The sequence below is a fragment of the Betta splendens genome, chromosome 6 (genome assembly GCF_900634795.4).
Source record: "Betta splendens chromosome 6, fBetSpl5.4, whole genome shotgun sequence".
Taxonomy (NCBI): domain Eukaryota; kingdom Metazoa; phylum Chordata; class Actinopteri; order Anabantiformes; family Osphronemidae; genus Betta; species Betta splendens.
In genome coordinates this window covers 3,229,066-3,243,754 of record NC_040886.2, presented here as the reverse complement: position 1 = coordinate 3,243,754, position 14,689 = coordinate 3,229,066, and the positions used below count along the sequence as shown (strand labels likewise).

At 40.2% G+C, this 14,689-nt stretch overlaps 2 protein-coding genes across 2 annotated transcripts; both read left to right on the top strand.

Moving 5' to 3' along the window:
* Positions 1-525: 525 nt before the first annotated feature.
* LOC114857022 (cytochrome P450 2J6-like) lies at positions 526-6,657 on the top strand. The gene is made up of 11 exons (XM_029153066.3): positions 526-725; positions 1,420-1,582; positions 2,293-2,445; positions 2,547-2,707; positions 2,929-2,997; positions 3,110-3,214; positions 4,319-4,457; positions 4,650-4,735; positions 4,970-5,071; positions 5,191-5,332; positions 5,421-6,657. The coding sequence occupies exons 1-11, from the start codon at positions 564-566 to the stop codon at positions 5,606-5,608; spliced, it is 1,470 nt and encodes a 489-aa protein (XP_029008899.1). The 5' UTR covers positions 526-563; the 3' UTR covers positions 5,609-6,657.
* A 110-nt stretch (positions 6,658-6,767) lies between these two features.
* LOC129602917 (cytochrome P450 2J6-like) lies at positions 6,768-12,697 on the top strand. Its single transcript, XM_029153060.2, has 11 exons — positions 6,768-6,968; positions 7,663-7,825; positions 8,536-8,688; positions 8,790-8,950; positions 9,172-9,240; positions 9,353-9,457; positions 10,562-10,700; positions 10,892-10,977; positions 11,212-11,313; positions 11,433-11,574; positions 11,663-12,697. The coding sequence occupies exons 1-11, from the start codon at positions 6,807-6,809 to the stop codon at positions 11,848-11,850; spliced, it is 1,470 nt and encodes a 489-aa protein (XP_029008893.1). The 5' UTR covers positions 6,768-6,806; the 3' UTR covers positions 11,851-12,697.
* The last annotated feature ends 1,992 nt before the right edge of the window (positions 12,698-14,689 follow it).

Genomic DNA, 14,689 nt, shown 5'->3' with positions numbered 1-14,689 from the left:
GCCCTTACTCTGCTGCCCTCTCGGGGTCAAATTCCCATGAGGCAACACTGTCATTCATTGCTAGCTTCAGGCTATTGCCCAGTGACCCACACACAATAAAATTAACATAACTGCAAAAACACAAACAAGAAAGAAAACACTAAGCAGGGGAAGCCTTCTCTCCCCTACAAAAAGGGCCAACAGAGAAACACCCAGCTAGCTGGGTTTGTTAACCCTAAAAATGAAGACTGAGGCTGATCTGAGAGGGGATAAAGTGCCTATACTGCAGGGCAACATAAATAAGATGTCTGCTCTCCTTTGTGTAGTTACATAGGAATAAAGAAAAGGACATAAATCGTCTCCTGAAATGATCAGATAAACATCTGCTGTAGTGGAATTTGTCTTAATTCATAATAAACCCTATGTGATGAAACACCCCTGTGTGTTGGTTTTTCAGTTATATAACTGTGGGCGCCACGGTTCTATGAAGAGCAACCTGCACTGCCAAAAGAGGCAGGGCTTCTCTTATAAAGCCAGTCTGACAGTTACTCTCCTCAGTTCTGTTCAGCCCAGTTCTGTTAATCATGTTTGCTGCAGCCCTCCTGCTATGCATTTGCATTTGGTTGGTCATTGTTCTACTCAAATCTGGGAGGCCGAAGAACTTTCCCCCTGGACCACCTGCTGTGCCAGTACTTGGGAACCTGTTGAACCTGAACCTAGAGAACCCCTTAAAGGACTTTGAGAGGGTAAGTAAAACATATGCATTAAAGATTTATCTCAACTAATAAACCTTATATTGCAACCTTATCGTGTAAAGCATAACCTAAAATCCTTTCACTGTATAACAACAGCATTGGTTCTGTTTTTTTGTGGTTACATGATACATTATCATTAGCTGTACAGAGTTCACTGCCTTTTGTACACAATAACATGAATAAGCGAGAGATATTGATAAACCAGTCTTTCAAGAAATCTGTACTGTACCATGTACAGCAGATTAAAGTGATTAGTGCCATGGCAAAAGAAAATTCTTAAGCTTCAATAGAAAGTTTGAATCTTTTTTTAATTTTTAAAAAACTTCTCTTACAGAAATTGCATGGCTGTAAAAGTTCAAAATAAAAGTTCAGACAGTACAGAAACCGGAAGCTGTGTCACGCAGACCATAAACATACTGATCACCAGTAGTTACAAGATCAGACTAATTCACTGGAAAAGCTCTGCTGTGACACACCCCAAATAACCTTTTTTGACGTTTTATTGCTTCTCAGTTTTAATGTCTTTAACTAGGAAAGTGTTTGTGTTTATGGCCATTAAACACCTGAAGAAATGCCTGTCTGAGAATATAAGCGCACACTCATGATTGTATAGAATTCTGTTCATCTGAAACAATGTCAAATGAAAATGCTGATAACGCTGACAACGTCATTTGTTCTCTCCTAGCTGAGGAAGTCTTATGGAAATGTTTACAGCCTGTTCCTTGGGCGCAAACCAGTTGTATTCATAAATGGATTCCACGCCATTAAAGAGGCTCTAGTGACTAAGGCTGCTGATTTCTCTGGACGCCCTCGAGACATATTTGTCGTTGACGTCACCCAAGGAAAAGGTAGATGTTACATGACATATAATCAAACATCAAAGTTCTTAGTGAAAAGCAAAACCAGCCTGAGTACAAAGGTTTGAACATTTTACACACATTTATATCACACTCAAAAACTTAGAGGTCATTGCAAGGTGGTACCAGCCCAGTGTCTAGAAATGTTAAATGAAGATTGGTGAAATTTGATTTGGGTTAACTCTATAAGGCATTCTCTCTCTTGATCAAACTGTTACGTACGAGGCAAAACCTGGGAATGGGCAGCACTCAGAATGAGAGGGGGGACTGCTAAGACTTACAACAAGACTAGAGGCGGATGACCCACATGCACAACCCATAGACAAACTCTAAATAAAAATAGTTTTAATTAATAAACACAAAAAATATATCATGCCCGATGAACCCACAAAGATGAGACTTTAGAAAGACTTTAAATACAACACAACAGGTGAATCAAAGGAAATTAGTTATAGGAAATGACATGACACCACAACAACAAAACAAGAGGACACAAAACAAAACCACACCAGAGTGGTTTAGTTTTCCTGGTGGCATGGATGCAGAGTCCAACACAAATATTTATGGACAACAAATTATTGGATGAACTCAGGACCAGAAAAAAGAACAGCAAGAATCACAATAAAAAGCCATACCTTCCAGAAGACATTACAGTAGCTTATTCTTAAACACACATTGAATGTAATCCCATTCTATTGTAGGACTAGTTCTAGCAGATTATGGCCCTTTTTGGAAGGAACATCGTCGCTTTGCCCTGATGACCCTGAGGAACTTTGGTCTGGGCAAGAACACCATGGAGGACAGGATTCATGGAGAGATACAACACATCATCAAAACCCTGGACAACAACATCGGTGTGTTATTTGTTTGTACAGAAGCTTTCTTCCTTTTCTGTTTTTCTCTTGTACAATGTTTTTGTTGCGCTTTAGTCTCTTACAGTAGATGTCCTTCACAGGTAAATCTATGAGTCCTCAAGTCATGTTCCATAATGCAGCCTCTAACATCATCTGCCAGGTTCTGTTTGGGACACGCTACGAGTACGATGATAAGTTCATCAAAGAGGTTGTTCGTTGCTTCATGGAGAATTCAAAGATAGCTAATGGACCGTGGAGTGTGGTGAGTGAATCATGGCTCATCCATACAGTATTACATAAACACAACTCGCATGTTGCATATTTTTGCCAAGGTCCTCTGTCCCGTTTATGTGACAGCCTGCTCTGTTATCCCTCTACTTCCTGTCTCGACCAGCGCCCTCTAAACATAAAATTTTAAACTTTGAATGCAGTCAAAAAATCCATACTAGGAATTTTGTATATGTCTTTATTTTTGTCCTTCAGGTCTATGACTCTTATCCTATTGTGCGTAAGCTGCCGCTACCTTTTAAAAAGGCTTTCAAGAATTTTGAGGTATGATCCTTTGACTTGGAGCATAATTGTGTAATTTACTGAATATTTCTGTCCCACCTCACACACATACAGTACTTTAACAGTAAGTGAATGATGACTTGTCCTTTTTCAGATTTGTAAAAATCTTACAAGTAATTTAGTTAATGAGCACAAGAAAACCAGAGTCCCGGGAGATCCAAGAGACTTTCTTGACTGCTACCTGGACGAACTGGATAAGGTGCGTGTATGTGTGTGTTTGTATCGATGGAATGTCTATATTCCCTGTACATACAGTTCAATTGTTGTTTATTAAAATATCCCTCTTTTATGCAGCCTTACATTTATGTACATTTATTTATTCTCGTAAAGTCAGGGGTTTACAGTTCCTTGTACAGTTGTAATGGTTTTACCAGAGGATCGTCTCATCAACATTTGTCATCATCAACAATGTTTTCATAAAAGAAAATACTAGTTAAATCTACCTAACATTTTTTCTTATGTTTTGATCGAGACGATTAGGTTTAATATTTATTTGTTGACTCTCAGCCTCTGCCTGTCCACGCCACCAGGGGGCCCTCTGGTCTTGCTTTGTTTCATGTCATCTTGGTTTGTTTTGTCATTTCCTGTATTTAGTTTGATTTGCTCTGCAATGATTTATAGTTGTTCTAATTTTTCCCTATCCGTTACTTTAATAAATTACATTTCATTTGCATGTCTGTTCTGGGTCGTGCATCCGGGCCCTCCCTAAGCCTTAGCAGCTCTTTTCTCCCGCTCACGGCTCTAGCTCCTGTTTTCCCCATACATAAGACTGAAGTACATCAAGGTGTCAGTCAAAGCATATGGTGGTAGAAGGGGGTAAAAGAAAGTAAAAGGGAAGAAAACAGAACAGCGATGTGTTTCCATGTGTTGCTGGAGTGTCTATAAAGCTCAGGAGAATCAAAAGCATCATTCAGCACACTGAGTTTTTGGAGTTGTTGGTCAATGACACATCACAGTCAGGTGGAACATCAACACACACACTGGCAACTGTTTAAGTATAAATGACTCCACATGGCTTTAAATCAGTCAGTCAAAGGTGATGAAGCTTTTAAGATAGAAGGTGAGACATCTTCAAGATCTATGCAACGTCCCACTATCTCTGCTCAATATGTCTCACATTGAGTGACAGGAACCTTTATGCTGTAGGACAAAAGGCCTTTTAATATTCTGTTTGGTTCCTAGGTACATGTATGTACATCATCATACTCTACTATACAAGTGTATACATGTTCATACCTAGACCCATGTGCACTAAAATTAAAATCACATCTAATATTTGTCTTAAATCCTTCTCTTTTTCTAGAGAGGCAGTGATGCTCCCCCATTTTCAGAAGAACGACTTATCTTCATGACACTCGATCTTCACTTTGCTGGAACCGACACAACCTCCAACACGCTGCTTACTGGCTTCCTCTACCTCACCACCTACCCAAACATACAAGGTGTGTGTACTGTATATGGCTTATTGAGGTTCATTGTATTCTCTGGAACCTTTTCATTATAATATTGAAGATTCCATCAGTTGTTTATACAGTGTTGCACGTCCTTCATCGTGACAACAGAACTAGTGAAAAGTGTGTCACTGTAATGTGTTACCTTCCACCTCCTGCATTCTCCTGACCTCTAACTCTCAGAGCGTTGCCAGCAGGAGATAGACCAGGTGTTACAAGGGAAGGATCTGGTCAGCTTTGACGACAGACACAACATGCCCTACATGCAGGTACATCATACGAAAGATTCATCATATTTTATTTAATATTTTTTTACAGTGCACAAATATATTTAAAATGATGTTATGGTGTGCTAATGGATTGGGTTTTAACATTCACCTACATTTATTCAAAAACTTCTCTTTGTACTATTTGTTCTTGTGAAGTCCTTTTTCAACTTTTTATTTGAGTATTAAGGTGTGACGTTTGTTGTTAAAATCCTTTTTGAAACTAACTTCTACCAGGCTGTGGTCCATGAGGTGCAGAGGGTAGCCAACACTGCTCCACTCAGCGTCTTTCACTGCACATCCAAAGACACAGAGCTGATGGGATATTCTATTCCCAAAGTGAGAAGAAATTTTGACAAAGTATTGTGGAAATAAACCTCACAGTTTTATGTACTATAGTATGAAAATTGAAAGATAAATGGAGTTAACTAACTAATTTGTACAAAATGTTCTTTCAGGGCACAATGATTGTTCCTAATCTCACATCAGTTCTGAATGAAGAAGGACAGTGGAAATTTCCACATGACTTCAACCCTGAAAACTTCCTTAGCGACCAGGGAGAGTTTGTTAAGCCTGAGGCCTTCATGCCTTTCTCTACAGGTGCATGATTATCTAATACGGATATACAGAAGGACTGACTGGGTTATAGAAAATAGTCTTCATAAGTCATTGGTATTTTAAAACACAGGACCACGGATGTGTCCTGGAGAGGGTCTGGCTCGTATGGAGCTCTTCCTTATCATGGTGACTCTGCTGAAGAAGTTCAAGTTCCTCTGGCCAGAGGATGCTGGAGAGCCAGACTACACCCCGGAGTTTGGGGTCACCCTGACTCCAAAACCGTACCGCATGAAGATCAAACACCGGGAGATGCAGTAAGACGAACAGCAGGGATTGAAGAAAGAAGGAGGTGTGCAAAATGATACTCAACCAGCAGATGTCGTTGTTCTGACTGTGTCAAATCGTGTTTAGCAATGTGTTGATTTCAACTTAACTGTCTTATAGTTGCTCAGTGATTCATGAGGCTTCGATTTCGCCTTCATGACTCTACCAGCTGCCAACATTTTATGTTTTAAAACTAGATATGAAACACAAAGACATCACATGCATGTCTCATACTACCTGTCAATATTTTAATATTAATATATCCATGGAGAACTCCACCTATTACTCCCAATGAGCCCTTTAATGACAACTGCATGCTGAACCACATGGTATTGATTCTAGGGTACTGTATGTATGGAAGATCTGCACCCCCTCCATTCCTAGAATATGGTCTACAGGTGAGGCTGATTCAAAATGCACAACTGTGTTTTTGCACCATTACTTACCCACAATTTTATTTTAGACAAACATACCTATCGTTTCTGACATTTATGTTACAGTAGGTCCACAAAACTTTGTCATTCATTTCTCCCCAGTTAGCTGCTGCTTCTGGTCAGTCCCTTCCAATGCCTTGATCTATTCTTTTTTTCACAATAGGGCATCCTAATTCATACAACATCCATCACTTTGCCCTTACTCTGCTGCCCTCTCGGGGTCAAATTCCCATGAGGCAACACTGTCATTCATTGCTAGCTTCAGGCTATTGCCCAGTGACCCACACACAATAAAATTAACATAACTGCAAAAACACAAACAAGAAAGAAAACACTAAGCAGGGGAAGCCTTCTCTCCCCTACAAAAAGGGCCAACAGAGAAACACCCAGCTAGCTGGGTTTGTTAACCCTAAAAATGAAGACTGAGGCTGATCTGAGAGGGGATAAAGTGCCTATACTGCAGGGCAACATAAATAAGATGTCTGCTCTCCTTTGTGTAGTTACATAGGAATAAAGAAAAGGACATAAATCGTCTCCTGAAATGATCAGATAAACATCTGCTGTAGTGGAATTTGTCTTAATTCATAATAAACCCTATGTGATGAAACACCCCTGTGTGTTGGTTTTTCAGTTATATAACTGTGGGCGCCACGGTTCTATGAAGAGCAACCTGCACTGCCAAAAGAGGCAGGGCTTCTCTTATAAAGCCAGTCTGACAGTTACTCTCCTCAGTTCTGTTCAGCCCAGTTCTGTTAATCATGTTTGCTGCAGCCCTCCTGCTATGCATTTGCATTTGGTTGGTCATTGTTCTACTCAAATCTGGGAGGCCGAAGAACTTTCCCCCTGGACCACCTGCTGTGCCAGTACTTGGGAACCTGTTGAACCTGAACCTAGAGAACCCCTTAAAGGACTTTGAGAGGGTAAGTAAAACATATGCATTAAAGATTTATCTCAACTAATAAACCTTATATTGCAACCTTATCGTGTAAAGCATAACCTAAAATCCTTTCACTGTATAACAACAGCATTGGTTCTGTTTTTTTGTGGTTACATGATACATTATCATTAGCTGTACAGAGTTCACTGCCTTTTGTACACAATAACATGAATAAGCGAGAGATATTGATAAACCAGTCTTTCAAGAAATCTGTACTGTACCATGTACAGCAGATTAAAGTGATTAGTGCCATGGCAAAAGAAAATTCTTAAGCTTCAATAGAAAGTTTGAATCTTTTTTTAATTTTTAAAAAACTTCTCTTACAGAAATTGCATGGCTGTAAAAGTTCAAAATAAAAGTTCAGACAGTACAGAAACCGGAAGCTGTGTCACGCAGACCATAAACATACTGATCACCAGTAGTTACAAGATCAGACTAATTCACTGGAAAAGCTCTGCTGTGACACGCCCCAAATAACCTTTTTTGACGTTTTATTGCTTCTCAGTTTTAATGTCTTTAACTAGGAAAGTGTTTGTGTTTATGGCCATTAAACACCTGAAGAAATGCCTGTCTGAGAATATAAGCGCACACTCATGATTGTATAGAATTCTGTTCATCTGAAACAATGTCAAATGAAAATGCTGATAACGCTGACAACGTCATTTGTTCTCTCCTAGCTGAGGAAGTCTTATGGAAATGTTTACAGCCTGTTCCTTGGGCGCAAACCAGTTGTATTCATAAATGGATTCCACGCCATTAAAGAGGCTCTAGTGACTAAGGCTGCTGATTTCTCTGGACGCCCTCGAGACATATTTGTCGTTGACGTCACCCAAGGAAAAGGTAGATGTTACATGACATATAATCAAACATCAAAGTTCTTAGTGAAAAGCAAAACCAGCCTGAGTACAAAGGTTTGAACATTTTACACACATTTATATCACACTCAAAAACTTAGAGGTCATTGCAAGGTGGTACCAGCCCAGTGTCTAGAAATGTTAAATGAAGATTGGTGAAATTTGATTTGAGTTAACTCTATAAGGCATTCTCTCTCTTGATCAAACTGTTACGTACGAGGCAAAACCTGGGAATGGGCAGCACTCAGAATGAGAGGGGGGACTGCTAAGACTTACAACAAGACTAGAGGCAGATGACCCACATGCACAACCCATAGACAAACTCTAAATAAAAATAGTTTTAATTAATAAACACAAAAAATATATCATGCCCGATGAACCCACAAAGATGAGACTTTAGAAAGACTTTAAATACAACACAACAGGTGAATCAAATGAAATTAGTTATAGGAAATGACATGACACCACAACAACAAAACAAGAGGACACAAAACAAAACCACACCAGAGTGGTTTAGTTTTCCTGGTGGCATGGATGCAGAGTCCAACACAAATATTTATGGACAACAAATTATTGGATGAACTCAGAACCAGAAAAAAGAACAGCAAGAATCACAATAAAAAGCCATACCTTCCAGAAAACATTACAGTAGCTTATTCTTAAACACACATTGAATGTAATCCCATTCTATTGTAGGACTAGTTCTAGCAGATTATGGCCCTTTTTGGAAGGAACATCGTCGCTTTGCCCTGATGACCCTGAGGAACTTTGGTCTGGGCAAGAACACCATGGAGGACAGGATTCATGGAGAGATACAACACATCATCAAAACCCTGGACAACAACATCGGTGTGTTATTTGTTTGTACAGAAGCTTTCTTCCTTTTCTGTTTTTCTCTTGTACAATGTTTTTGTTGCGCTTTAGTCTCTTACAGTAGATGTCCTTCACAGGTAAATCTATGAGTCCTCAAGTCATGTTCCATAATGCAGCCTCTAACATCATCTGCCAGGTTCTGTTTGGGACACGCTACGAGTACGATGATAAGTTCATCAAAGAGGTTGTTCGTTGCTTCATGGAGAATTCAAAGATAGCTAATGGACCGTGGAGTGTGGTGAGTGAATCATGGCTCATCCATACAGTATTACATAAACACAACTCGCATGTTGCATATTTTTGCCAAGGTCCTCTGTCCCGTTTATGTGACAGCCTGCTCTGTTATCCCTCTACTTCCTGTCTCCACCAGCGCCCTCTAAACATAAAATTTTAAACTTTGAATGCAGTCAAAAAATCCATACTAGGAATTTTGTATATGTCTTTATTTTTGTCCTTCAGGTCTATGACTCTTATCCTATTGTGCGTAAGCTGCCGCTACCTTTTAAAAAGGCTTTCAAGAATTTTGAGGTATGATCCTTTGACTTGGAGCATAATTGTGTAATTTACTGAATATTTCTGTCCCACCTCACACACATAAAGTACTTTAACAGTAAGTGAATGATGACTTGTCCTTTTTCAGATTTGTAAAAATCTTACAAGTAATTTAGTTAATGAGCACAAGAAAACCAGAGTCCCGGGAGATCCAAGAGACTTTCTTGACTGCTACCTGGACGAACTGGATAAGGTGCGTGTATGTGTGTGTTTGTATCGATGGAATGTCTATATTCCCTGTACATACAGTTCAATTGTTGTTTATTAAAATATCCCTCTTTTATGCAGCCTTACATTTATGTACATTTATTTATTCTCGTAAAGTCAGGGGTTTACAGTTCCTTGTACAGTTGTAATGGTTTTACCAGAGGATCGTCTCATCAACATTTGTCATCATCAACAATGTTTTCATAAAAGAAAATACTAGTTAAATCTACCTAACATTTTTTCTTATGTTTTGATCGAGACGATTAGGTTTAATATTTATTTGTTGACTCTCAGCCTCTGCCTGTCCACGCCACCAGGGGGCCCTCTGGTCTTGCTTTGTTTCATGTCATCTTGGTTTGTTTTGTCATTTCCTGTATTTAGTTTGATTTGCTCTGCAATGATTTTTAGTTGTTCTAATTTTTCCCTATCCGTTACTTTAATAAATTACATTTCATTTGCATGTCTGTTCTGGGTCGTGCATCCGGGCCCTCCCTAAGCCTTAGCAGCTCTTTTCTCCCGCTCACGGCTCTAGCTCCTGTTTTCCCCATACATAAGACTGAAGTACATCAAGGTTTCAGTCAAAGCATATGGTGGTAGAAGGGGGTAAAAGAAAGTAAAAGGGAAGAAAACAGAACAGCGATGTGTTTCCATGTGTTGCTGGAGTGTCTATAAAGCTCAGGAGAATCAAAAGCATCATTCAGCACACTGAGTTTTTGGAGTTGTTGGTCAATGACACATCACAGTCAGGTGGAACATCAACACACTCACTGGCAACTGTTTAAGTATAAATGACTCCACATGGCTTTAAATCAGTCAGTCAAAGGTGATGAAGCTTTTAAGATAGAAGGTGAGACATCTTCAAGATCTATGCAACGTCCCACTATCTCTGCTCAATATGTCTCACATTGAGTGACAGGAACCTTTATGCTGTAGGACAAAAGGCCTTTTAATATTCTGTTTGGTTCCTAGGTACATGTATGTACATCATCATACTCTACTATACAAGTGTATACATGTTCATACCTAGACCCATGTGCACTAAAATTAAAATCACATCTAATATTTGTCTTAAATCCTTCTCTTTTTCTAGAGAGGCAGTGATGCTCCCCCATTTTCAGAAGAACGACTTATCTTCATGACACTCGATCTTCACTTTGCTGGAACCGACACAACCTCCAACACGCTGCTTACTGGCTTCCTCTACCTCACCACCTACCCAAACATACAAGGTGTGTGTACTGTATATGGCTTATTGAGGTTCATTGTATTCTCTGGAACCTTTTCATATAATATTGAAGATTCCATCAGTTGTTTATACAGTGTTGCACGTCCTTCATCGTGACAACAGAACTAGTGAAAAGTGTGTCACTGTAATGTGTTACCTTCCACCTCCTGCATTCTCCTGACCTCTAACTCTCAGAGCGTTGCCAGCAGGAGATAGACCAGGTGTTACAAGGGAAGGATCTGGTCAGCTTTGACGACAGACACAACATGCCCTACATGCAGGTACATCATACGAAAGATTCATCATATTTTATTTAATATTTTTTTACAGTGCACAAATATATTTAAAATGATGTTATGGTGTGCTAATGGATTGGGTTTTAACATTCACCTACATTTATTCAAAAACTTCTCTTTGTACTATTTGTTCTTGTGAAGTCCTTTTTCAACTTTTTATTTGAGTATTAAGGTGTGACGTTTGTTGTTAAAATCCTTTTTGAAACTAACTTCTACCAGGCTGTGGTCCATGAGGTGCAGAGGGTAGCCAACACTGCTCCACTCAGCGTCTTTCACTGCACATCCAAAGACACAGAGCTGATGGGATATTCTATTCCCAAAGTGAGAAGAAATTTTGACAAAGTATTGTGGAAATAAACCTCACAGTTTTATGTACTATAGTATGAAAATTGAAAGATAAATGGAGTTAACTAACTAATTTGTACAAAATGTTCTTTCAGGGCACAATGATTGTTCCTAATCTCACATCAGTTCTGAATGAAGAAGGACAGTGGAAATTTCCACATGACTTCAACCCTGAAAACTTCCTTAGCGACCAGGGAGAGTTTGTTAAGCCTGAGGCCTTCATGCCTTTCTCTACAGGTGCATGATTATCTAATACGGATATACAGAAGGACTGACTGGGTTATAGAAAATAGTCTTCATAAGTCATTGGTATTTTAAAACACAGGACCACGGATGTGTCTTGGAGAGGGTCTGGCTCGTATGGAGCTCTTCCTTATCATGGTGACTCTGCTGAAGAAGTTCAAGTTCCTCTGGCCAGAGGATGCTGGAGAGCCAGACTACACCCCGGAGTTTGGGGTCACCCTGACTCCAAAACCGTACCGCATGAAGATCAAACACCGGGAGATGCAGTAAGACGAACAGCAGGGATTGAAGAAAGAAGGAGGTGTGCAAAATGAGAACATGACCCACTGATTTCAGTGGAGCCATTAATAATTGACAAGTTGAGATGGCAGCCAAAACAAATGCATATTTCGATACTGAATATTTTGTGTAGTGGAACCTGCAACAATTCAGTGTCTTTACAATAATCTTGTGTATAAACTGTCATTCATCATCTGATTATGGGGCTGGGAATTATGTTACTAATAGTTTGAAGCTGAACAGTTTATCTGCTGTACTTTTAAAAGTCAGAACTATTTGTTTTTTTGTCTTTTTAAATCAGTTAAACAAAAACATTGGGTTTTAAATTTAATTAAATGTAATTATCAATCACTACACAAAAACACAGATGGTCAGGATTTGTTGTTATGAATTTATGTAATACCGGTATATATTTGAACCAGTCACAGTCATTGGACCACTAATACACTTTGCCCCTGACTCCCTCATGTGGATCTTTCTGTTCACTACAAATTACTGTGAACTATATCTAACATAGCCCTTAGATACTGTATATACTATATAGAGTAGCTATATTAGTCTTTTTTTTACAAAAAAACAAAAAATGTTTGATCATAATTTTGGCTATAAAAACAACCATTACCTTTTAAGAAAACAACCTACTGTGAAGTATATAGTATCTTCTTTATAATTGTTGTAATCAGTTTTTGTCAGTTATTTTTAGTAGTTTTACAATGTATGTTCCGTCTTCACTCTTGACTTGGTTTTGTGTATTTTAGAAGCATTGTTACTTGTTCAACCAGAGATTACAAAGAAATCAGCTACTGTATAATAAACACTCATAGTTTTATCCCTATAATATGTTGTGAGAGGGATGCCTTTTGTAGTGTTAATCAATGCTCCAAGACTAGAGAAAGTGGGAATGTTGCTGTCAGGCAATAATACGCCAAACTTTCAGTATACTAAATATATGTTTCCTATTACCGCGTGGTAAATATAGCCAGTAGTAATACTTTAGTATACATTTTTAGTTTAGATGTATTGCAAAATTGAGCTATTTCATGAAAGAATATTTCATTATTGGAGCATCATATGTGGTAGACCGAGGCACATATCTCCACTTTGAGCAATACAAATTGCCGCATTAATGCTCAAGGTTAAATTGTTGATTAGCAAATAACAGATCAGATCAATTCATCAAATGAAAAGCATTTAGTTGAAGTCAAAATTGAATCCTGTTTTCATCTGTAGCTTTTTTGTTTCGCTCCTCTTTTGAACACACAGGTCTAAAGCCTCCTTCCCAATACTTACCTATATATACACACTCTATTCTCACCCTCCGCGGGTGGTCTCATCCACTTTCCAAGCTCGGGTCCTCTACCAGAGGCCAGGGAGCTTGAGGGTTCTGCGCAGTATCCTTGCTGTTCCTAGGACTGCACTTTTCTGGACTGAGATTTCGGATGTTTTTCCAGGGATCTGTCGTAGCCACTCCTCCAGTTTGGGGGTCACAGCCCCTAGTGCTCCGATCACCACAGGCACCACTGTGGCCTTCACCTTCGAAGCCTTCTCCAGTTCTTCCCTGAGCCCTTGGTATTTCTGTAGTTTCTCATGTTCCTTTTTCCTGATGTTGCCATCGCTTGGTATTGCCACATCCACCACTACGGCTTTCCTCTGCTCTTTATCCACCACCACAATGTCTGGTTGGTTCGCCATTACCATTCTGTCAGTCTGGATCTGGAAGTCCCACAGGATCTTGGCTCGCTCGTTCTCTACCACCTTGGGAGGTGTTTCCCACTTTGACCTTGGGGTTTCCAGTCCATACTCCGCGCAGATGTTCCTGTATACTATGCCAGCCACTTGGTTATGGCGTTCCATGTATGCTTTGCCTGCCAGCATCTTACACCCTGCAGTTATGTGCTGGACCGTCTCTGGGGCCTCTTTGCACAGTCTACACCTTGGGTCTTGTCTGGTGTGGTAGATCTGGGCCTCTATGGCTCTGGTGCTCAGGGCCTGCTCCTGTGCAGCCAGGATGAGTGCCTCTGTGCTGTCCTTCAGCCCAGCCCTTTCAAGCCATTGGTAGGATTTGTTGAGATCAGCCACTTCAGTTATGTTCCGGTGGTACATCCCGTGCAAGGGCTTGTCCTCCCATGATGGTCCCTCTTCCAGCATCTCATCCTCTGTTCTCCACTGCCTGAGACATTCACTCAGCACGTCATCTGTCGGGGCCTTATCCTTGATGTACTTATGGATCTTGGATGTTTCATCCTGGATAGTGGCTCTCACGCTCACTAGTCCTCGGCCTCCTTCCTTGCGGCTAGCGTACAGTCTCAGGGTGCTGGATTTGGGGTGGAACCCTCCGTGCATGGTGAGGAGCTTTCGTGTCTTAACATCTGTGGTCTGTATCTCTTCCTTTGGCCACCTTATTATTCCTGCAGGGTATCTGATCACTGGCAGGGCGTAGCTGTTTATTGCCCGGGATTTGTTCTTGCCATTGAGCTGGCTTCTTAGGACTTGCCTTACTCGTTGGAGGTATTTGGCTGTTGCCGCATTCCTTGTTGCCTGTTCAAGGTTGCCGTTTGCCTGTGGTATTCCAAGGTACTTGTAATTGTCCTCAATGTCTGCTATTGTTCCTTCTGGGAGTGAGACCCCTTCTGTGTGGGTTACCTTGCCTCTCTTTGTCACCATCCTCCCACATTTCTCGAGCCCGAATGACATCCCGATGTCCGAGCTGTAGATCCTGGTGGTGTGGATCAGCGAGTCGATGTCTCGCTCACTCTTGGCGTACAGCTTGATGTCATCCATGTAGAGGAGGTGACTTATGGTGGCCCCGTTCCGGAGTCGGTATCCATAG

What these genes read in the sequence shown, in the direction of transcription:
- LOC114857022 (XM_029153066.3), top strand. Translation starts at nt 564, where the DNA reads ATGTTTGCTGCAGCCCTCCTGCTATGCATTTGCATTTGGTTGGTCATT. An exon ending in TGACGTCACCCAAGGAAAAG is followed by an intron (nt 1,583 to 2,292) that starts GTAGATGTTACA and finishes ATTCTATTGTAG; the next exon opens with GACTAGTTCTAGCAGATTAT. An exon ending in ACAACATGCCCTACATGCAG is followed by an intron (nt 4,736 to 4,969) that starts GTACATCATACG and finishes AACTTCTACCAG; the next exon opens with GCTGTGGTCCATGAGGTGCA.
- LOC129602917 (XM_029153060.2), top strand. Translation starts at nt 6,807, where the DNA reads ATGTTTGCTGCAGCCCTCCTGCTATGCATTTGCATTTGGTTGGTCATT. An exon ending in AGGCTTTCAAGAATTTTGAG is followed by an intron (nt 9,241 to 9,352) that starts GTATGATCCTTT and finishes GTCCTTTTTCAG; the next exon opens with ATTTGTAAAAATCTTACAAG. An exon ending in CACCTACCCAAACATACAAG is followed by an intron (nt 10,701 to 10,891) that starts GTGTGTGTACTG and finishes TCTAACTCTCAG; the next exon opens with AGCGTTGCCAGCAGGAGATA.